The sequence below is a fragment of the Cervus elaphus genome, chromosome X (genome assembly GCF_910594005.1).
Source record: "Cervus elaphus chromosome X, mCerEla1.1, whole genome shotgun sequence".
NCBI lineage: Eukaryota > Metazoa > Chordata > Mammalia > Artiodactyla > Cervidae > Cervus > Cervus elaphus.
This window is the reverse complement of record NC_057848.1, coordinates 69,902,246-69,924,228: the sequence shown is the minus strand read 5'-3', so window position 1 is coordinate 69,924,228 and position 21,983 is coordinate 69,902,246. Positions and strand designations below refer to the sequence as shown.

Below are 21,983 nucleotides of genomic sequence, written 5' to 3'. Positions count from 1 at the left end.
GCTGAAGAAGCTGAAGGTGAATGGTTCTGTGAAGACCTGCAAGACCTTTTAGAACACACACCCAAAAAAGATGTCATTTTCATTAGAGGGGACTGGAATGCAAAAGTAGGAAGTCAAGAAACACCTGTAGCAACACAAATTTGGCCTTGGATTACAGAATGAAGCAGGGCAAAGGCTAATAGAGTTTTGCCAAGAGAATGTACTGGTCATAGGAAACACCCTCTTCAAACAACAGAAGAGAAGACTCTACACATGGACATCACCAGATGGCCAACACCGAAATCAGATTGATTATATTCTTTGCAGTCAAAGATGGAGAGGCTCTATCTTTGCAAAACAAGACAAAAACAAGACAGGGAAGCAAAAACAAGACAGGAAGCTGACTGTGGCTCAGATCATGAACTCCTTATTGCCAAATTCAGACTTAAATTGAAGAAAGTGGGGAAAACCACTAGACCATTCAGCTATGATCTAAATCAATCCCTTACAATTATACAGTGGAAGTGGGAAATAATACTTAAGGGACTAGATCTAATAGAGTGCCTGGTGAACTATGGACAGAGGTTCATGACATTGTACAGGAGACAGGGATCAAGACCATCCACAAGAAAAGGAAATGAGAAAAACCAAAACAGCTCTCTGAGGAGGCCTTACAAATGATTGTGAAAAGAAGAGAAGGGAAGAACAAAGGAGAAAATGAAAGATATATCCATTTGAATGCAGAGTTCCAAAGAAGAGCAAGGAGAGATAAGAAAGCCATCCTCAGTGATCTGTGCAAAGAAATAGAGGAAAACAATAGAATGGGAAAGACTAGAGATCTCTTCAAGAAAATTAAGAGATACCAAGGGAACATTTCATGCAAAGATGGGCTCAGTAAAGGACAGAAATGGTATGGACCTAACAGAAGCAGAAGATAATAAGAAGAGGTGGCAAGAATACACAGAAGAACTGTACAAAAAAGATCTTCACAAACCAGATAATCACGATGGTGTGATCACTCACCTAGAGCCAGACATCCTGGAATGCAAAGTCAAGTGGGCCTTAAGAAGCATCACTATGAACAAAGCTAGTGGAGGTGATGGAATTCCAATTGAGCTATTTTAAATTCTAACAGATGTTTCTGTAAAAGTGCTGCACTCAATATGCCAGCAAATTTGGAAAACTCAGCAGTGGCCACAGGACTGGAAAAGGTCAGTTTTCATTCCAATCCCAAAGAAAAGCAATGTCAAAGAATGCTCAAACTACTACACAATTGCACTTATCTCAACATGCTAATAAAGTAATGCTCAAACTTCTCCAAGTCAGGCTTCAACAATACGTGAACAGTGAATTTCCAGATGTTCAGGCTGGTTTTAGAAAAGGCAGAGGAACCAGAGATCAAATTGCCAACATCCGCTGGATCATCAAAAAAGCAAGAGTGTTCCAGAAAAACATCTACTTCTGCTTCATTGACTATGCCAAAGTCTTTAACTGTGTGGATCACAATAAACTGTGGAAAATTCTGAAAGAGATGGGCATACCAGACCACCTGACCTGCCTCCTGAGAAATCTGTACGAAGGTCAGGAAGCAACAGTTAGAACTGGACATGGAACAACAAACTGGTTCCAAATAGGAAAAGGAGTACATCAAGGCTGTATATTGTCACCCTGCTTATTTAACTTCTATGCAGAGTAAATCATGAGAAATGCTGGGCTGGATGAAGCACAAGCTGGAATCATGATTGCCGGGGAAAGTATCAATAACCTCAGATATGCAGATGACACCACCCTTATGGCAGAAAGTGAAGAACTAAAGAGCCTCTTGATGAAAGTGAAAGAGGAGAATGAAAATGTTGGCTTAAAGCTCAACATTCAGAAAACTAAGATCATGGCATCTGGTCCCATCACTTCATGGAAAATAGATGGGGAAACAGTGATAGATTTTATTTTTGGGGGCTCCCAAATCACTGCAGATGTTGACTGCGGCCATGAAAATAAAAGATACTTACTCCTTGGAAGAAAAGTTATGACCAACCTAGAGAGTATATTAAAGATCAGAGACATTACTTTGCCAACAAAGGTCTGTCTAGTCAAGGCTATGGTTTTTCCAGTAGTCATGTATGGATGTGAGAGTTGGACTCTAAAGAAAGCTGAGCACCGAGAATTGATGCTTCTGAACTTTGGTATTGGAGAAGACTCTTGAGAGTCCCTTGGACTGCAAGGCGATCCAACCAGGCCATCCTAAAGGAGATTGGTCCTGAGTGTTCATTGGAAGGACTGATGCTGAAGCTGAAACTGCAATACTTTGGCCACCTGATGGGAAGAACTGACTCATTTGAAAAGACCCTGATGTTGGGAAAGATTGAAGGCAGAAGAAGCAGGGGACAACAGAGGATGGGATGGTTGGATGTCATCACCGACTCAATGGACATGAGTTTGGGTAAACTCCGGGAGTTGGTAATGGACAGGGAGGCCTGGTGTACTGCAGTCCATGGGGTCACAAAGAGTCGGACACGACTGTGTGACTGAACTGAACTGAACTGAATCCTAGCCACCTATTTCTAAGAAATAATATTTCAGTTTTACTCATGGGTTTCCTTTTACATGAACACAAGCTTTGAAGGGAAGATGAAAGGGTCAAGAATTCTACTCCTATTCCCATTCACCTGTGAAAAGAAACAGAAGAAATAAGCCTAGGAAGACAGATAACTCACTCAGTATAGGAAACTAAGTAAAAACTGAGAAAAGAATTGACAGTCATATGCAAACTGGAAAAGCTTAAAGAAAGGCTGTGATCCAACAGTGTCTTCAAAGTGGTCTGAGAAAGTTATGAAAGCAATGAGAAGGTTTAAATCAATACAGAACTGCCTTCCAGGCTAGCCATCTCCATCCACTGTATTCCTTTATTTGTTCAAGTACTCATTTACTCAACAAAAATATATTAAGCATCCACTGTATCTGAGGCACTTTGCTATAAATTGAAAATACAATGAGGAATATGACAGATTCACCAGACTCAAGAAAAAGGTACAGAAAAGAAAAAGACACAATCTTTATGCAAAATAAGGTAACATGTATAGTCTAAATCTTCCAGTGAAATCTAACTTGAATAAAAACATAAACGATGCTTAATCTTCAACAGGCACTTTATCAGAAAATTTAATAGGTACTTGTTCTCAGGGTTGTGCTAGTGCCAACCCTGCACTTGCACAAACCTGACAGTGAGCGCCTCACTCACTCCATCTTAGTCCTGGCCCTGCTCTCTACCTGTACACACACTCTGTCTCAGTAGGCAGGAAGCTATTTAAAAAAAAAAAAAAAAAAACTTACAAGCATCATGCCAACATCCCACTGGGATTTTGATAAGAAATCTGATACGAATTGGCTTGAAGTCAGATCAAGGCTTTCAAACCCAATAGTAGATGACCATCTACTAGATGGAGAGTAGCGCTTCTGGGAATCCTTCTGATTTGCAGTTAACCACCTCTACTCCACATACCCTTAGCTCACTTATTTATTTTTCCTTTCAATTGGGATTTTGTTTTATGAGGGAATGTACAAACTAGGACATGCAAGAGGATGTCTTCAATGGGTGGAAAATAAAAATAGCATGCATGAAGAAATATTCTGGTAACTTAACTTTTTCCCAAGCTACCTCCTCTTCAGCAAAAGGGACCGATACGTAATCCCTGTACTTTCAAAGCTATGAATGAATGTGTCTACACAGGAATTCTCAAGTATACTCAGCAACTGGCAAATAAAAGTTGTTTGCCTACCTCCTCCAGCAGAGAGAGCAGCAATAAATGGGCAGACATCCCAGGAAGATCATGCTCATCGCACCAAACCCAAACATCCGGAACATCTGCGTAGGCTCTGGTGGTTTAATTATATCCTGTTACTTTTATGACTTAAGCAAGAGAAGCAAATCTGAGCTCTTTCATAAAGTCTTTATAAAAAACCTATTAGTTAATAAAGCAAAATAAGGAGATATTCTTACATGGCAGGTAAATATCATTGGTACTCTATAAGCAGCAGGAGTTTATGAAATGTTCTAGAAATACAACTAAAGGTTCAGTTTGTGTGTTCTCTCCAATGGACATGATTTAGCAACTGAACAACAACTCCAAAGGAAGCCTTAACAAAACAATCCTGTTTCTGTTAATATACTTGATTACTACTATTCAGACTATATATATTTCTTCCTGTGACCTAGGCATGTTTTTTCCTTGGCTATATGTTATATACTCTAGAATACTCAGGGAGTGAATCAACTTATGAATAGCTAACTTCAGAAAGGAATGGTTTCTTAAATGTTTACTTCTAAATATAAAACATTAAATGAAAAATCAAGAATTTGCAGGTGATTAAGTATATTTTATTCTTATATTCATTTGGAAATGCATTCTAATATGTTTGGGGGATTTTAAGTCACGGTTCAAATTTTCCCTCTACAAAAATCAAATGTTTCTTCACACATAATATAAAGACTAAATCAATGAATGAATTATAACACCATGTGACACTGTTAAAACTGTAATACTACATTCACAATCGAGTTTAGGTTTCCATCATTAATACTAGATGCTCAACAATTGAATGGGGCCTATATTAACCTAAGACACTGTTTTGCATGCATCCTTTTAGCAGCATTTGTTAGTGCTTAATCATATCAATCAAATATGTCTATCAAGGGACCAACTGGTAGTATGTCCCCACTATCCAAATGAAGGAGCAAAAGCAGATGGTCTGGTGCTCAAAACATTGTAAAGAAAAAAAAATCTTAAGAGAAGAACCTAATTCAAAAACAAAATGACAAAGAAAGAACCTGATAAACAGACTTAACAAGAAACATTCAATTTACTGTTACATACTGAGATGCTGAAGAAAAAGATAAATGAGAAGAATTCTACTCAGGAAGAGATGGTGGGAAGAGAAAGTAAGCTAAAGCATGCCTGACTGGTATTTTCTCCCAGGCACATTGATGGTTATATCTTGTAAAGCCTGGAATCTATGGGAGAAGATAGTGACTAAAACAATCTCAAACTGCAACAGTTATGACTTCCCTGGTGGTCCAGTGATTAAGGGGCTTCCCCGTTGGATCAGCAGTAAAGAATCTACCTGTAAAGCAGGAGATGCGAGTTGGATCCTGGGTAGGGAAGATCCCTGGAGGAGGAAATGGCTACCCACTCCAGTATTCTTGCCGGGAAAATCCCATGGACAGAGGATCCTGGTGGGCTACAGTCCATGGGATCGCAAAAGGTCAGACACAACTGACTGAGCAACTGAGCATGTAGGCACCAGTGGTTAAGACTCCATGCTTCCAATGCAGGGTGTGCAGATTTGATCCCTGGTTGGGAACTAAGATCCCACATGACACTTGGCCAAAAAATTAAAACAAAAAAAACAACAACAAAAACCCGCCATAGTCACACCTAAGGACGAAGCAGAAACAGCTCATGAATAGAGGTCTCCAGGCCTTTCTACAGATGGCAGTATTGCTCTAGGGCTGGGAGCCTCCTTTAAGGGTTAAGCTAAGAGATCCAACTGTAAACATATGCCATTGTGACCTGTTTATTCAATTTTAAAAAAACAGGAATATAATAAATGTAAAAGGATTAACTTACTGTCTCTCAGCGGGGCAAAACAGCTAACCGTAGTGGTCTTGAGTGAAGAGTAACAGCATTTGTATTTCAAACATTCATCCTTCTTAAGATCTTGCCCCTGCTTGCAAGGCTTTAGCACCTGACCCTCCACTGGAACACATGCTTTTAGAAACAAAATGCAAGAAAGAGATTTCAGCATAAGCACTTCCCCTAAATTAAATAATTATGCAGGATAAAAACAAAGAAAAAACAAACAAGCTTGTACATTTAAAGAAAAGAGTGAATGACATATACGAATAGTAATGAACACTGAAAAAATAAAAGTAAAACTAAAAGCTATCACAAAGTTACTCAACATCACATTTCCAATTCTAGATGAACTACAGAAAAACATAAATTGTTAACAGATCATTGGTAAGGTAGTTTTAAAATGACTTTAAACATAAGTTGAGCAGTAGTAATACAAATATAACACAGAAGGTGTTAAATAGCTAGAATGGGCCAAATGCCCATACATGTAAATCCATGGCTGATTCATATCAATGTATGACAAAACCCACTGGAAAAAAAAAAAAAAAAAAAAAAACTGCTGCTAAGTCACTTCAGTTGTGTCCTACTCTGTGCGACCCCAGAGACGGCAGCCCACCAGGCTCCCCCGTCCCTGGGATTCTCCAGGCAAGAATACTGGAGTGGGTTGTCATTTCCTTCTCCATCTTTAAAACTAATGCCTTGTTAAAAGAATACCACAGATACCCTCTTTTTTTTCATTTATTTTTATTAGTTGGAGGCTAATTACTTTACAATATTGTAGTGGTTTTTGCCATACACTGACATGAATCAGTCATGGATTTATATGTGTTCCCCATCCAAATCCCCCCTCCCACCTCCCTCTTAACTCAATTTTACTAAGTTACAGAAATGTACTGAATTCATCAATGAAAATGTAAGTAAAATTCACAGCATTTACTGCTAGAAAATAGAGTAATATTATTGGCATCGACCTAGTTTCTGTCAACACTTAACCATACTGGCACTGCAATATGTTTTAAGATTCTTCCTTTTGGCCTTAAGTTACAACTCTAATTCTGAATAGGCAATAATTTATGGCATGAATACCACGATTCATGCAACTACAGTAAGTTCATACATAACTGAATCTGTAAGATTCACAAGCTCAAATAGCTGATTTTTTTAAACACCCTGCTTTATATGAGAAACAAATGACAACTTAACAGGCAGATATCAGATTTTTATTCAAAAAGAAAACCTCTACAGTATGGCTTAAGGTCAGCATAAAATCAGTTCAATCTCCAATATTATCAACAACTACAGACTTAGAAAAGTAGTTAAGTGATGTTTTACCATCACTCTAAAGCATTTCAACATCAGCAAAAAACAACATAATGGTTATATTATTACCTCCTGGTATATTCTTATTATATTCCTCTTCTTTAAAGATTGAGAATTCCTGAAGCTCAGGTAAAAATAATAACACCTACCATTCATTAGTCACCTATTTGGGCCAAGTATCTTGCTTTATACACATTATTTCTAATCTTCACAACAAACCTCAAAATTGGTTTTACAACCTCCAGTTTTAAAATTAAGAAATAAAGGATTGGAGTAACTTGTGCAAGGTCACAAATTTAATACATTACTGGTTGGCCTGGATACTCATTTCCCAAACATTTTAGTCATGTGAGAGATAAGCCTACTTTGTTGTTATACTCTAAACAAGTTGTTCCTCAATCATGCCAGGCCCAGAGTGACTCTCCTCCCCAGGATGAACTGCATCTAGAATACCATGTTCAGTCCTGGACATCACACACTCAAGAAGAGTGACAACTGTCAGGCTCTGGTCAGAGAGCTGATGAACTTCCTGTGTGCTGAGATCCTCACTATTGGTATTGTTCAAAGACCACTTTCCAGGAATGAAAATCATACAAGAAAAGATTTTAAATCATAGAAGAGACTGGGCTAGATCATCTGTAAGGTCCTTTCTAATGCTGGGCTTCTGTTATTTTATATCTAAATTAGTATCTGGAGTTTATGCCAGATACTAAAATTAGCTTTCAGATTCAAATCACTAATTTTGAATAACAAAAAGGTAGAACAATTTTTATCAGCTGTAAGTGTATGATTTTGTCCAAAGGGAGAAGGATTGTGGGACCTCTCAAGGTTCCCTGTCTGTCTCAACATTTTCATTTAAATCTGCAAGAGATGAATCTATTACTGTGCGTGCATGCTAAGTTGCTTCAGTCATGTCTGACTCTTTGTGACCCCATTGACTGTAGCCTGCCAGGCTCCTCTGTCCATGGGATCCTCCAGGCAAGAATACTGGAGTGGGTTGCTATGCCTACTAAAAACAGTCTAACAATGAGATGACAGTCTTTTTGCTAGTGCATAAGTGGGATGGATGTTCATTTCTAATTACATAGGAGAAGAAATAAATTGGCTAAAAGTACTTCATATTTTATAAGCTTAGAGTTTTTCTTTTTTGAGAATAAGGTATGTACATTTTATAAGTATTAATATTTAATCACTGTTGAAAGATGTGAATCAACCTGTGCTGTGCTTAGTCTCTCAGTCATATCTGACTCTTTGCGACCCCATGGACTGTAGCCCGCCAGGCTTCTCTGTCCATGGATCTTTCCAGGCAAGAATACTAGAGTGGGTTGACATGCTCTCCTCCAGGGGATCTTCCCAACCCAGGGATCAAACCCAGGTCTCCCATGTTGCGGGTGGATTCTTTACTGTCTGAGCCAGCAGGGAAGCTCTGAATCAACCTAGGTAAGATATTTCTCTTAAATTGGGACAGTATGATTTTACTGGGTGAAAACATCAACTCATAAATTGGTTTTCACTCAACTTACTGCACTATATTGGAGGAGTATTTCATAAATGCAGATATTTTATTTAGACTATTTTTAAAGGTGGCTTCAGTGTTTGTATAATGTACTTATTATAGGTAGCTTGGGATAGTTTACATCTGCTATCTTCTTGAGCTCTAAAGCCTGAATCATCATTTGTTGTTTATGACCTACTCCAACACTCATTAAACTATTCTCTTAGCTTCACAACAAATCACCTTATCAGACTTTTCTTTCTCCAATCAATTTAACCATAGAAGCATTTTTAAACAAATTATTTGAGTTTGTTTATTTTGCTATTCTCATTAGTAGTAGGTGTTATAATGCTTATTTAGAATTTGAAATCTCTATAGAGAAACATGAAGAGATTTATGAAAGTCACAGAAGAATTCAGTGGTAGAGTCTGGAATTAAACAATGTATACAATTTCGTGCTTGTATTTGTATATCAAATTTTGTTAGAATAAACTCTGCATGATTTTTAATAAAAGCTTCATCTTTGTAATTCACATATGTCAATTTATTTGAACTTTCTCCTTGAAAGGGCACCACATGCTGTACAAAATGAAATGTGTTTGTGGTTAATCTCAGGAGCCATCATGTGCTTCATAAACACATTATATACAGAACCACAAAAAGACAAAGATAATGTGACTTGAGGCCTGAACTTTTTATCATTAAAACAGATGGGGAAACATCTGGTATATTCCATAATATTAGAGCTACACGGTACCCTGATTAATGCCACAGAAGACACTGCTTTCACAAAACTGGATCAGTGACTAAATTTCAAGCAATGCCATTAGGGCAAATTGAGGTTTAGAAATTTGTAAAGGAAAAGTATTATATAAAGAGTAACAAGCATTTATGGAATGCCTTAAAATACTGTCTCAATTTATCTTCACAATTATTTCTGATAAGCATTTTCATTTTAAAGATGAAGACATTGAGGTTCAGAGGTTATCTTGCCTAAGGCAAAGGGCAGAGTCAGGATTAAAACTCAGGTGTATATCACTCCAATACCAATAGACTACACTGCCTCCTAAACATTTAACTACTGTTTTCAAAACAAGGACACTGGGAGGAATAAAATAAAACAGAAACTTACTTGTTGGAAAGAAAAATCTTATCAGAGATCCCGAGGCAGAAGATTCATTCAGAGATTGTCCATCAGCATTTTCACTGCTCCACAGACTATAGTTACTTGCAGATACAGAATCCATAAACCCTTAAGAAAAGAGAAATTATTAACCCCAACATAAAGTTATCACCTTCCTTGACCCTTTAAAAGTAACTACCTTTGTTTAAATTAAATATGGAAAGTCTAAGAACTAACAGACATTGTATTTAAAACTCATAGCAGCTAGGTACAATTAATAATCAGAATACATTGGTGCTCTGAAACTAAAAAACTGAGTATTAAGTTTAAATAAATTAATTAAAAAATACATTTTAAGATGTTTAAACTATAGGCCATAACATGCCATTGTTGAACTGTAAACTACAATAGTGAATTTGCCTCTAATAGTCTTGACATTCAGTGTGAAAGCTGCTCAGTCATGTCCTACTCTTTGCGACCGCATGGACTGTAGCCTGCCAGGCTCCTCTGTCCATGGAATTCTCTGGCAAGAATACTGGAGTGGGTAGCTGTTCCCTTCCCCAGGGGATTCTCCCAACCCAGGGATCCAACCCAGGTCTTCTGCACTGCGGGTGCATTCTTTACCATCTGAGCCAGGAGGGAAGCCCAAGAATACTGGAGTGGGTAGCCTCCACTTGTGGAGGATCTTCTAGACCCAGGAATCAAACCAGGGTCTTCTGCATTGCAGGTGGATTCTTTACCAGTTAACATTCCAGGGAAGTCCTTGACATTCAGAGGCCCAATCAATTAACAACATGAAAACAGTATGTATTCCAATTAAATTAGACCCCATCACAGAAACTCTTGGCAAATATGTTGGCTTCTTTATTTACTGATTAAAAAAAAAAAATCATCCAACCTGGGTTGGTAGTCTGTTTCACCCTTGATAGTATACTTGTTTCAGTGCTATTCTCTCAGAGCATCCCACCCTCACCTTCTCCCACAGTCCAAAAGTCTGTTCTGTACATCTGTGTCTCTTTTTCTGTTCTGCATATAGGGTTATTATTACCATCTTTTTAAATTCCATATATATGCATTAGTATACTGTACTGGTCTTTATCTTTCTGGCTTACTTCACTCTGTATAATGGGCTCCAGTTTCATCCATCTCATTAGAACTGATTCAAATGAATTATTTTTAATGGCTGAGTAATGTTCCATAGTGTATATGTACTACAGCTTTTTTATCCATTCGTCTGCTGATGGGCATCTAAGTTGCTTCCATGTCCTGGCTATTATAAATAGTGCTGCGATGAACATTGGGGTACACGTGTCTCTTTCAAATCTGGTTTCCTTGGTGTGTATGCCCAGAAGTGGGACTGCTGGGTCATACAGCAGTTCTATTTCCAGTTTTTTAAGGAATCGCCACACTGGAAGACCCAGAGGGATGGGATGGAGAGGGAGGCAGGAGGGGGGATTGGGATGGGGAACACATGTAAATCCATGGCTGATTCATGTCAATGTATGGCAAAAACCACTACAATACTGTAAAGTAATTAGCCTCCAACTAATAAAAATAAATGGAAAAAAAATCAAGGTTTTAGACATTGTAAACATTATCTTCTTCCTCACCACTTCAGAAAAGTCTGGTTTCAGTTTTACTTGCATGATTCCTTCCTATATAAGGGGAGAGGATATCCATCCTCATTCCCATAATAGTGATTTATCCATATCATTAAGTATTTTCCAACACTATCTTTAATTTAACAGCATTCCATTATGCAAGTCTATTATAAATTAGTTGATAATTTCCCCCAAACAAAGACATGTAGGTTTATTACAATTTATTGATATTACAAAGAACACAGGAGAAGGGAATGGCAAACCACTTCAGTATTCTTGCCTTGAGAACCCCATGAACAGTATGAAAAGGCAAAAAGATAGGACACTGAAAGATGAACTCCCCAGGTCGGTAGATGCCCAATATGCTACTGAAGATCAGTGGAGAAATAACTCTGAAAACAATAAAGAGACCAAAGCAAAAACAACACCCAATTGTGGATGTGACTGGTAATGGAAGCAAGGTTCAATGCTATAAAGAGCAATATTGCATAGGAACCTGGAATGTTAGGTCCATGAATCAAGGCAAATTGGAACTGGTCAAACAGGAGATGGCAAGAGTGAACGTCGACATCTTAGTAACTGGCAAACTAAAATGGACTGGAGTGGGTGAATTTAACTCAGATGACCATTATATCTACTACTGTGGTCAAGAATCCCTTAGGAGAAATGGAGTAGCCATCAGTAAACAAAAGAGTCCAAAATGCAGTATTTGGATGCAATCTCAAAAACGACAGAATGATCTCTGTTTGTTTCCAAGGGAAACCATTCAATATCACAGTAAACCAAGTCTATGCCCCGACCAGTAATGCTGAAGAAGCTGAAGTTGAACAGTTCTACGAAGACCTACAAGACCTTTTAGAACTAACACCCCCCCAAAAAAATATCGTTTTCATTAGAGGGAACTGGAATGCAAAAGTAGGAAGTCAAGTAACAGGTAAATTTGGCCTTGGAGTATGGACTAAAGCAGGGCAAAGGCTCATAGAGTTTTGCCAAGAGAATGCACCGGTCACAGCAAACACCCTCCTCCAACAATATAATAGAAGACTCTACACATGGACATCACCAGATGGTCAACACTGAAATCAGACTGATTATATTCTCTGCAGCCAAAGATGGAGAAGCTCTATGCAGTCCGCAAAAACAAGACCAGGAGCTGACTGTGGCTCAGATGATGAACTCCGTACTGCCAAATTCAGACTTAATTGATGAAAGTAGGGAAAACCACTAGACCATTCAGCTATGACTTAAATCAATCCCTTATGATTATACAGTGGAAGTGGGAAATAATACTTAAGGGACTAGATCTGATAGAGTGCCTGATGAACTATGGACAGAGGTTCATGACATTGTACAAGAGACAGGGATCAAGACCATCCACAAGGAAAAGAAATGCAAAAAACCAAAATGGCTCTCTGAGGAGGCCTTACAAATCATTGTGAAAAGAAGAGAATGGAAAAACAAAGGAGAAAAGCAAAGATATACCCATTTGAATGCAGAGTTCCAAAGAAGAGCAAGGAGAGATAAGAAAGCCTTCTTTGTGATCTGTGCAAAGAAATAGAGGAAAACAATAGAATGGGAAAGACTAGAGATCTCTTCAAGAAAATTAGATACCAAGGGAACATTTCATGCAAAGATGGGCTCAATAAAGGACAGAAATGGTATGGACATAAAAGAAGCAGAAGGTATTAAGAAGAGGTGGCAAGAATACACAGAAGAACTGTACAAAAAAGATCTTCATGACCCAGATAATCACGATGGTGTGATCACTTAGCTAGAGCCAGACATCCTGGAATGTGAAGTCAAGTGGGCCTTAGGAAGCATCACTATGAACAAAGCTAGTGGAGGTGATGGAATTCCAGTTAAGCTATTTTAAATCCTAAAAGATGATGCTGTGAAATGAAAGTGCTGCACTCAATATGCCAGCAAATTTGGAAAACTCAGCAGTGGCCACAGGACTGGAAAAGGTCAGTTTTCATTCCAATCCCAAAGAAAGGCAATGCCAAAGAATGTTCAAACTAGCACACAATTGGACTCATCTCATACACTAGTAAAGTAATGCTCAAAATTCTCCAAGCCAGGGTTCAACAATATGTGAACCATGAACTTCCAGATGTTCAGGCTTGTTTTAGAAAAGGCACAGGAACCAGAGTGTAGGAGACAGGAATAATAAAAGAAAAGTATGCCCTGGTAAGGGCCACAAAAGAAATTTATAATTATTGATAAACTGGATGCTATATGGCATGAGACTCTTGGAACAAGTCTAGAGGGAAGAGTTCATAGTCTTGAAAACAAGATATGATCCTGGGTTCAGAAAACCGACCCCAGACTGTTTCTCAACTGGCATCTCAGAGTCACATGTTTTACGTATCTGGTGGAAAATCCATAGATAAGAATATTAGTCTTAGTTACCCATTTGTTATTGATTACTGTTTCTTAGTTACTCAATGGTTAATGATCATTTTGTTCTTTGGCCCTGAAGGACACATGAGTTATAACTTAACTGCCCACATATACTTTCATTCATGGCTGAACGTATAATACAGCTGGCTTAGATTCAGTTTTGGCACCTTCACCTTGGAGCAGTGTTGGTACCCTGATCCTTGCTTTTCACTGAATTCTTGTGTCTTGTTTCTCATTCTCTTGCAGTATCGCACTTTCAGAAACCCTGCTTGTCGAGGGAGTCTCGACACCAGAGATCAAGTTGCCAACATCTGCTGGATCATCAAAAAAGCAAGAGAGTTCCAGAAAAACATCTACTTCTGCTTCATTGACTATGCCAAAGCCTTTGACTGTGTGGATCATAATAAACTATGGAAAATTCTGAAAGAGATGGGAATACCAGACCACCTGACCTGCCTCTTGAGAAATCTGTATCCAGGTCAAGAAGCAACAGTTAGAACTGGACATGGAACAACGGACTGGTTCCAAACCAGGAAAGGAGTACGTCAAGGCTGTATATTGTCACCCTGCTTATATAACTTACATGCAGAGTACATCATGAGAGATCCTTGGCTAGATGAAGCACAAGCTGGAATCAAGATTGCCAGGAGAAATATCAATAACCTCAGATACGCAGATGACACCACCCTTATGGCAGAAAGTGAAGAAGAACTAAAGAGCCTCTTGATGAAAGTGAAAGAGGGGAGTGAAAAACTTGGCTTAAAGTTCAACACTCAAAAAACTAAGATCATGGCATCTGGTCCCATCACTTCATGGAAAATAGATGGGGAAATAGTGGAAACAGTGCAGACTTTATTGTTGGGGGGCTCCAAAATCAATGCAGGTGGTGACTGCAGCCATGAAATTAAAAGACACTTACTCCTTGAAGGGAAAGTTATGACCAACCTAGACAGCATATTAAAAAGCAGAGACATTACTTTGCCAACAAAAGTCCGTCTAGTCAAGGCTATGGTTTTTCCAGTAGTCATGTATGGATGTGAGAGTTGGACTATAAAGAAAGATGAGCACCAAAGAGTTGATGCTTTTGAACTGTGGTGTTGGAGAAAACTTTTGAGAGTCCCTTGGACTGCAAGGCGATCCAACCAGTCCATCCTAAAGGAGATCAGTCCTGGGTGTTCTTTGGAAGAAATGATGTTGAAGCTGAAACTCCAGTACTTTGGTAACCTAATGCGAAGAACTAACTCATCTGAAAAGACCCTGATGCTGGGAAAGATTGAAGGCGGGAGGAGAAGGGGAAGACAGAGCACGAGATGGCTGGATGGCATCACCAACTCAATGGACATGAGTTTGGGTAAACTCCGGGAGTTGATGATGGACAGGGAGGCCTGGTTTGCTGCAGTCCATGGGGTCGCAAAGAGTCTGACACGACTGAGCAACTGAACTGAAAGAACACTGCCTAAAACACTCATACATACAGAGAATAGACTGGTGGCTACAGATGGGGTGGGGTGGGAGAATTGGGTGAAGTGGGTCAAAAAGTTCAAACTTCCAGTTATCAAAATAAATAAGTCCTGAGATAATGTACTGTATATTTTAAAGTTGCCAAGAGAGTAAATCTTAAAAGTTCTCATCACAAGAAAAAAAAAGTTTTGTAACTGTGTATGGTAACAGATGTTAACTATACTTACTGCAGTGATTTCACAATATATACAAAAATTAAATCATTATGTTGTACACCTGAAATTAATATAATGTTAGATGTCAATTATACCTTAATTAAAAAAGAAAAAGAAAAAAATAAAGAACTCTGCAATGTAACAATTATCACTGGAGCTACATATTTGCAGATATTTATAAAAAATTCCTTAGGATAAATTCTTAAGGAATGGCTCCTGACCTTGGCCACACTACCCTCCAGTAAGGCTGCTGCAAAGTATAACATCATCCAGCAGTGCAGGCAAGTGCCAACATTCTTGAACCTTCACCTTTTTGCTGTTGCTTGTCAGTTTGATGGCCAAACTAATGATATTCCTTGTTTTAACCTCACTTTTAGTCATCAGTGGGCTGATCTCTTTCATATATTTGTTGTGTAGTAGAGAACTTATCTTTTAATCTGCCACATCTGTTGGAAATATTCTTCAAAACAGTCAGTTACATTTATATTTTTTATGATGTTTTGGGAAATTCAAAAGTGTAAAATATTTTCAGACTGGGTGGTCCAGTAGTTAAGAATCCTCTTTCCAATGTAGGGGACATGGGTTTCATTCCTGGTAGGGGATCTGAGAATCACATGCCACAAGCAGGGCAACTAAGCCCATGCACTACCAACTAGAGAGCCCAGGTGCCACAATTTGAGAGCCCACATGCCAACTACTGAGCCTGCATGCTCCAGAGCTTGTGTGCCTCAATGACTGACTCAGTGCAGCCAAAGTTAAAAAAAAAGTTTAAAAATTTTATGTAATCAAAGGTATCAATCTCCCACCAAATATTTCTGCATTTCAGGTCATGTTTTAAAAGGCACTATGGACAAGGAATGTCACCCGCCATTACAGTAAACAAAGAATGTTGCCGGCCACATGCAGTAAGTCCTCAGCCATTGCAGCTGCCAAAGACAGTGCACCCTGAGAGGGGTTCAACGTGGAGAAGAGCAGGATACTGGTCCTAGACAGTTAAGATGCATATCAAGTGAATAATTTCAATAAGCCCAGACTCTTACATATTCCAATACATAGAAAAGCACTAAACTCATTAACTTGAGATGTTTGTTTTTCTTTTTTTCATTTATTTGTATTAGTTGGAGGCTAATTACTTTACAATATTATAGTGGTTTTTGACATACACTGACATGAATTAGCCATGGATTTATATGTATTCCCCATCCCGATCCCCCCTCCCACCTCCCTCTCCACCCAATCCCTCTGGGTCTTCCCAGTGCACCAGGCCCGAGCACTTGTCTCATGCATTCAACGTGGGCTGGTGATCTGTTTCACTATAGATAATATACATGTTTCAATGCTGTTCTCTTGAAACATCCCACCCTCGCCTTCTCCCACAGAGTCTAAAAGTCGGTTCTGTAATCTGTGTCTCTTTTTCTGTTTTGCATTATAGGGTTATCATTACCATCTTTCTAAATTCCATATATATGTGTTAGTATAATGTAATGGTCTTTATCTTTCTGGCTTACTTCACTCTGTATAATGGGCTCCAGTTTCATCCATCTCATTAGAACTGATTCAAATGAATTCTTTTTAATGGCTGTGTAATATTCCATGGTGTATATGTACCACAGCTTCCTTATCCATTCATCTGCTGATGGGCATCTAGGTTGCTTCCATGTCCTGGCTATTATAAACAGTGCTGCGATGAACATTGGGGTGCACGTGTCTCTTTCAGATCTGATTTCCTCAGTGTGTATGCCCAGAAGTGGTATTGCTGGGTCATGTGGCAGTTCTATTTCCAGTTTTTTAAGAAATCTCCACACTGTTTTCCATAGTGGCTGTACTAGTTTGCATTCCCACCAACAGTGTAAGAGGGTTCCCTTTTCTCCACACCCTCTCCAGCATTTATTGCTTGTAGACTTTTGGATAGCAGCCTCACAATTTGTATGGAAATACAAAAAACCTCGAATAGCCAAAGTAATCTTGAGAAAGAAGAATGGAACTGGAGGAATCAACCTGCCTGACTTCAGACTCTACTACAAAGCCACAGTCATCAAGACAGTATGGTACTGGCACAAAGACAGAAATATAGATCAATGGAACAGAATAGAAAGCCCAGAGATAAATCCACGAACCTATGGACACCTTATCTTTGACAAAGGAGGCAAGGATATACAATGGAAAAAAGACAATCTCTTTAACAAGTGGTGCTGGGAAAACTGGTCAACCACCTGTAAAAGAATGAAACTAGAACACTTTCTAACACCATACACAAAAATAAACTCAAAATGGATTAAAGATCTAAATGTAAGACCAGAAACTATAAAACTCCTAGAGGAGAACATAGGCAAAACACTCTCCGACATAAATCACAGCAGGATCCTCTATGACCCACCTCCCAGAATACTAGAAACAAAAGCAAAACTAAACAAATGGGACCTAATGAAACTTAAAAGCTTTTGCACAACAAAGTAAACTATAAGCAAGGTGAAAAGACAGCCCTCAGATTGGGAGAAAATAATAGCAAACGAAGCAATAGACAAAGGATTAATCTCAAAAATATACAAGCAACTCCTGCAGCTCAATTCCAGAAAAATAAATGACCCAATCAAAAAATGGGCCAAAGAACTAAAGAGACATTTCTCCAAAGAAGACATACAGAGGGCTAAAAAACACATGAAAAGATGCTCAACATCACTCATCAGAGAAATGCAAATCAAAAACACAATGAGGTACCATTACACGCCAATCAGGATGGCTGCTATCCAAAAGTCTACAAGAGATGTTTGTTTTTCTTTAATTAGCAGTAATCTTTTGATGTTCAACACCTTGGGTGTTTTTTTGTTTTCATTTTGTGTTTGCCAAAATTCCTATAAATCCTGGGTCCTCCCCTACTTCTTTTGGAACAGTCCTTCAGAACTATCTCAGACGATGTTTCCAGGCTTAAGTCCTCAGAAAGTCTGCCAAAAAAACATAATTCTTAAATATAGGTTGTGCATTTTTTCAGTTGAGAGCATTCTAAACTCTAAAGCTCCTTCTACACTTTTAGTTCCATTTATTCTTATTATTATTTTTTCCCATTTAGTTTTATTAGTTGGAGCCTAATTACTTTACAATATTATAGTGGTTTTCTCATACATTGGCATGAATCAGCCATGGGTGTACATGTGTTCCCCATCCTGAAACTCCCTCCAACCTCCTCCCCATCCCATCCCTCTGGGTCATCCCAGTGCACCAGCCCTGAACACCCTGCCTCATCCATTGAACCTGGACTGGCAATCTGTTTCACATATGATAATATACATGTTTCAATGCTATTCTCTCAAATCATCCCACCCTCACCTTCTCCCACAGACTCCAAAAGACTGTTCAATACATCTGTGTCTCTTCTGCTGTCTCACATTGTTACCATTTTTCTAGATTCCATATACATGCCTTAGTATACTATATTGGTGTTTTCCTTTCTGGCTTACTTCACTCTGTATAATAGGCTCCAGTATCATTCACCTCATTAGAACTGATTCAAATGTAATCTTTTTAATGGCTGAGTAATATTCCATTCTGTATATGTACCACAGCTTTCTTATCCATTTGTCTGCTGATGGACATCTAGGTTGCTTCTATGAGCTGGCAATTATAAAGTGCTGTGACAAATATTGGGGTACACATGTCTCTTTCAATCCTGGTTTCCTCGGTATGTATGCTAGAAGTGGGATTGCTGGGTCATATGGCAATTCTATTTCCTTTTTTTTAAAAGGAATCTCCACACTGCTCTCCATAGTGGCTGTACTAGTCTGCATTCCCACCAACAGTGTAAGAGGGTTCCCTTTTCTCTACACCCTCTCCAGCATTTACTGTTTGTAGACGTTTGGATAGCAGCCATTCTGACTGACGTGAAATGGTACCTCACTGTTGTTCTGATTTGCATTTCTCTGATAATGAGTGAGGTTGAGTATTTTTCATGTGTTTGTTAGCCATCTGTATGTCTTCTTTGGAGAAATGTCTGTTTAGTTCATTGGCCCATTTTTTGATTGGGTCCTTTATTTTTCTGGAAATGAGCTGCAGGAGTTGCTTGAATATATTTGAGATTAATTCTTTGTCTGTTGCTTCGTTTGCTATTATTTTCTCCCATTCTGAGGGCTGTCTTTTCACCTTGCTTATAGTTTCCATCAGTGTGCAAAAGATATTCAGTTTAATTAGGTCCCATTTGTTTATTTTTGCTTTTCTCTGGGAGGTGGGTCATAGAGGGTCCTGCTGTGATTTATGTCATAGAGTGTTTTGCTTATATTTTCCTCTAGGAGTTTTATAGTTTCTGGTCTTATGTTTAGATCTTTAATCCATTTTGAGTTTATTTTTGGGTATGGTGTTAGAAAGTGTATAGTTTCATTTTTTTTACAACTCGTTGACCAGCTTTCCCAGCAACACTTGTTAAAGAGATTGTCTTTTCTCCATTGTATATTCTTGCCTCCTTTGTCAAAGATAAGGTGTTCATCAGTGCGAGGATTTATCTCTGGGCTTTCTATCATGTTCCATTGATCTATATTTCTGTCTTTGTGCCAGTACCATACCGCCTTGATGGCTGTGGCTTTGTAGAGCCTGAAGTCAGCCAGGTTGATTCCTCCAGTTCCATTCTTCTTTCTCAAGATTGCTTTGGCTATTCGCAGTTTTTTGTATTTCCATACAAATTGTGACATTATTTGTTCTAGTTCTCTGAAAAATACCATTGGTAGCTTGATAGGGATTGCACTGAATCTATAGATTGCTTTGGGTAGTATGCTCATTTTCACTATATTGATTCTTCTGATCCATGAACATGGTATATTTCTCCATCTATTTGTGTCCTCTTTGATTTCTTTCATCACTGTTTTATAGTTTTCTATATATAGGTCTTTTGTTTCTTTATGTAGATATATTCCTAAGTATTTTATTCTTTTTGGTGCAACTGTGAATGGAATTGTTTCCTTAATTTCTCTGTTTTCTCATTGTTAGTGTATAGGAATGCACGGGATTTCTGTGTATTAATTTTATATCCTGCAACTTTACTCTATTCATTGATTAGCTCTAGTAATTTTCTGGTGGAGTCTTTAGGGTTTTTGATGTAGAGGATCATGTCACCTGCAAACAGTGAGAGTTTTACTTCTTTTCCAATCTGAATTACTTTTATTTCATTTTCTGCTCTGATTTCTGTGGTCAAAACTTCCAAAACTATGTTGAATAGTAGTGGTGAGCGTGGGCACCCTTGTCTTGTTCCTGACTTTGGGGGAAATGCTTTCAATTTTTCACCATAGAGGATAATGTTTGCTGAGGGTTTGTCATATATAGCTTTCATTGTGTTGAGGTGTGTTCCTTCTATGCCTGCTTTCTGGAGGGTTTTTTATCATAAATGGATGTTGAATTTTGTCAAAGGCCTTCTCTGCATCTGTTGAGATAATCATACGGTTTTTGTCTTTCACTTTGGAAATGTGGTGTATTACGTTGATTGATTTGCGGGTATTGTAGAATCCTTGCATCCCTGGGATAAAGCCCACTTGGTCATGATGTATGATCTTTTTAATATGTTGTTGGATTCTGTTTGCTAGAATGTTGTGAAGGATTTTTGCATCTATGTTCATCAGTGATATTGGCCTGTAGTTTTCTTTTTTTGTGGCATCTTTGTCTGGTTTTGGTATCAGGGTGATACCATAGAATGAGTTTGCAAGTTTACCTTCCTCTGCAATTTTCCGGAAGAGTTTGAGTAGGATAGGTGTTAGTTCTTCTCTAAATTTTTGATAGAATTCAGCTGTGAAGCCGTCTGTTCCTGGGCTTTGGTTTGCTGGAAGGTTTATGATTACAATTGCAGTATCCGTGCTTGTCATTGGTCTGTTCCAATTTTCCATTTTTTCCTGGTTCACTTTTGGAAAGTTATACTTTTCTAAGAATGTGTCCATTTCTTCCAGGTTGTCCATTTTATTTGCACGTAGTTCCTGATAGTAGTCTCTTATAAATCCTTTGTATTTCTGTGTTGTCCATTGTGATCTCTCCATTCTCATCTCTAACTTTGTTGATTTGATTTTTCTCCCTTTGTTTCTTGATGAGTCTGGCTAATGGTTGGTCACTTTTATTACCTTCCCAAAGAACCAGGTTTTGGTTTTGTTAATTTTTGCTATAGTCTCTCTTGCTTCTTTTGCATTTATTTCTGCCCTAATTTTTAAGATTTCTTTCCTTCTGCTAACACTGGCGTTCATAATTTCTTCCTTTTCAAGTTGCTTTAGGTGTAGTGTAGGTTATTTATTTGGCTTTTTTCTTGCTTTTTGAGGTATGCTTGTATTGCTATGAACCTTCCCCTTAGCACTGCTTTTACAGTGTCCCATAGGTTTGGGGTTGCTGTGTTTTCATTTTCATTCATTTCTCTGCATATTTTGATTTCTTTTTTGATTTCTTCTGTGATTTGTTGGTTGTTCAGCAGCGTGTTGTTCAGCCTCCCTGTGTTGGAATTGTTAGTAGTTTTTCTCCTGTAATTGACATCTTATCTTAACTGCATTTTGGTCAGAAAAGATGCTTGGAATTTCAATTTTTTTGAATTTACCAAGGCTAGATTTATGTGATCTATCCTGGAGAAGGTTCTGTGTGCACTTGAGAAAAAGGTGAAATTCATTGTTTTGGCCTGAAATGTCCTATAGATATCAGTTAGGTCTAATGGGTCTATTGTATCATTTAAAGTTTGTGTTTCCTTGTTAATTTACTCTTTAGTTGATCTATCCATAGGTGTGAGTGGAGTATTAAAGTCTCCCACTA

The 21,983-nt window shown here is 38.3% G+C and overlaps 1 protein-coding gene across 1 annotated transcript in view; it reads right to left on the bottom strand.

Moving 5' to 3' along the window:
• Nucleotides 1–21,983, bottom strand: part of FMR1NB (FMR1 neighbor) — a 53,734-nt gene that overhangs the window by 11,641 nt on the left and 20,110 nt on the right. Inside the window, exons 2-4 of the mRNA XM_043896523.1 lie at nucleotides 9,560–9,679; nucleotides 5,604–5,744; nucleotides 3,756–3,852 (exon numbers count right to left, since the gene is read on the bottom strand). Of these exons, the coding sequence (XP_043752458.1) occupies nucleotides 3,756–3,852; nucleotides 5,604–5,744; nucleotides 9,560–9,679 (358 nt within the window). The remainder of the gene's footprint in view (nucleotides 1–3,755; nucleotides 3,853–5,603; nucleotides 5,745–9,559; nucleotides 9,680–21,983) is intronic.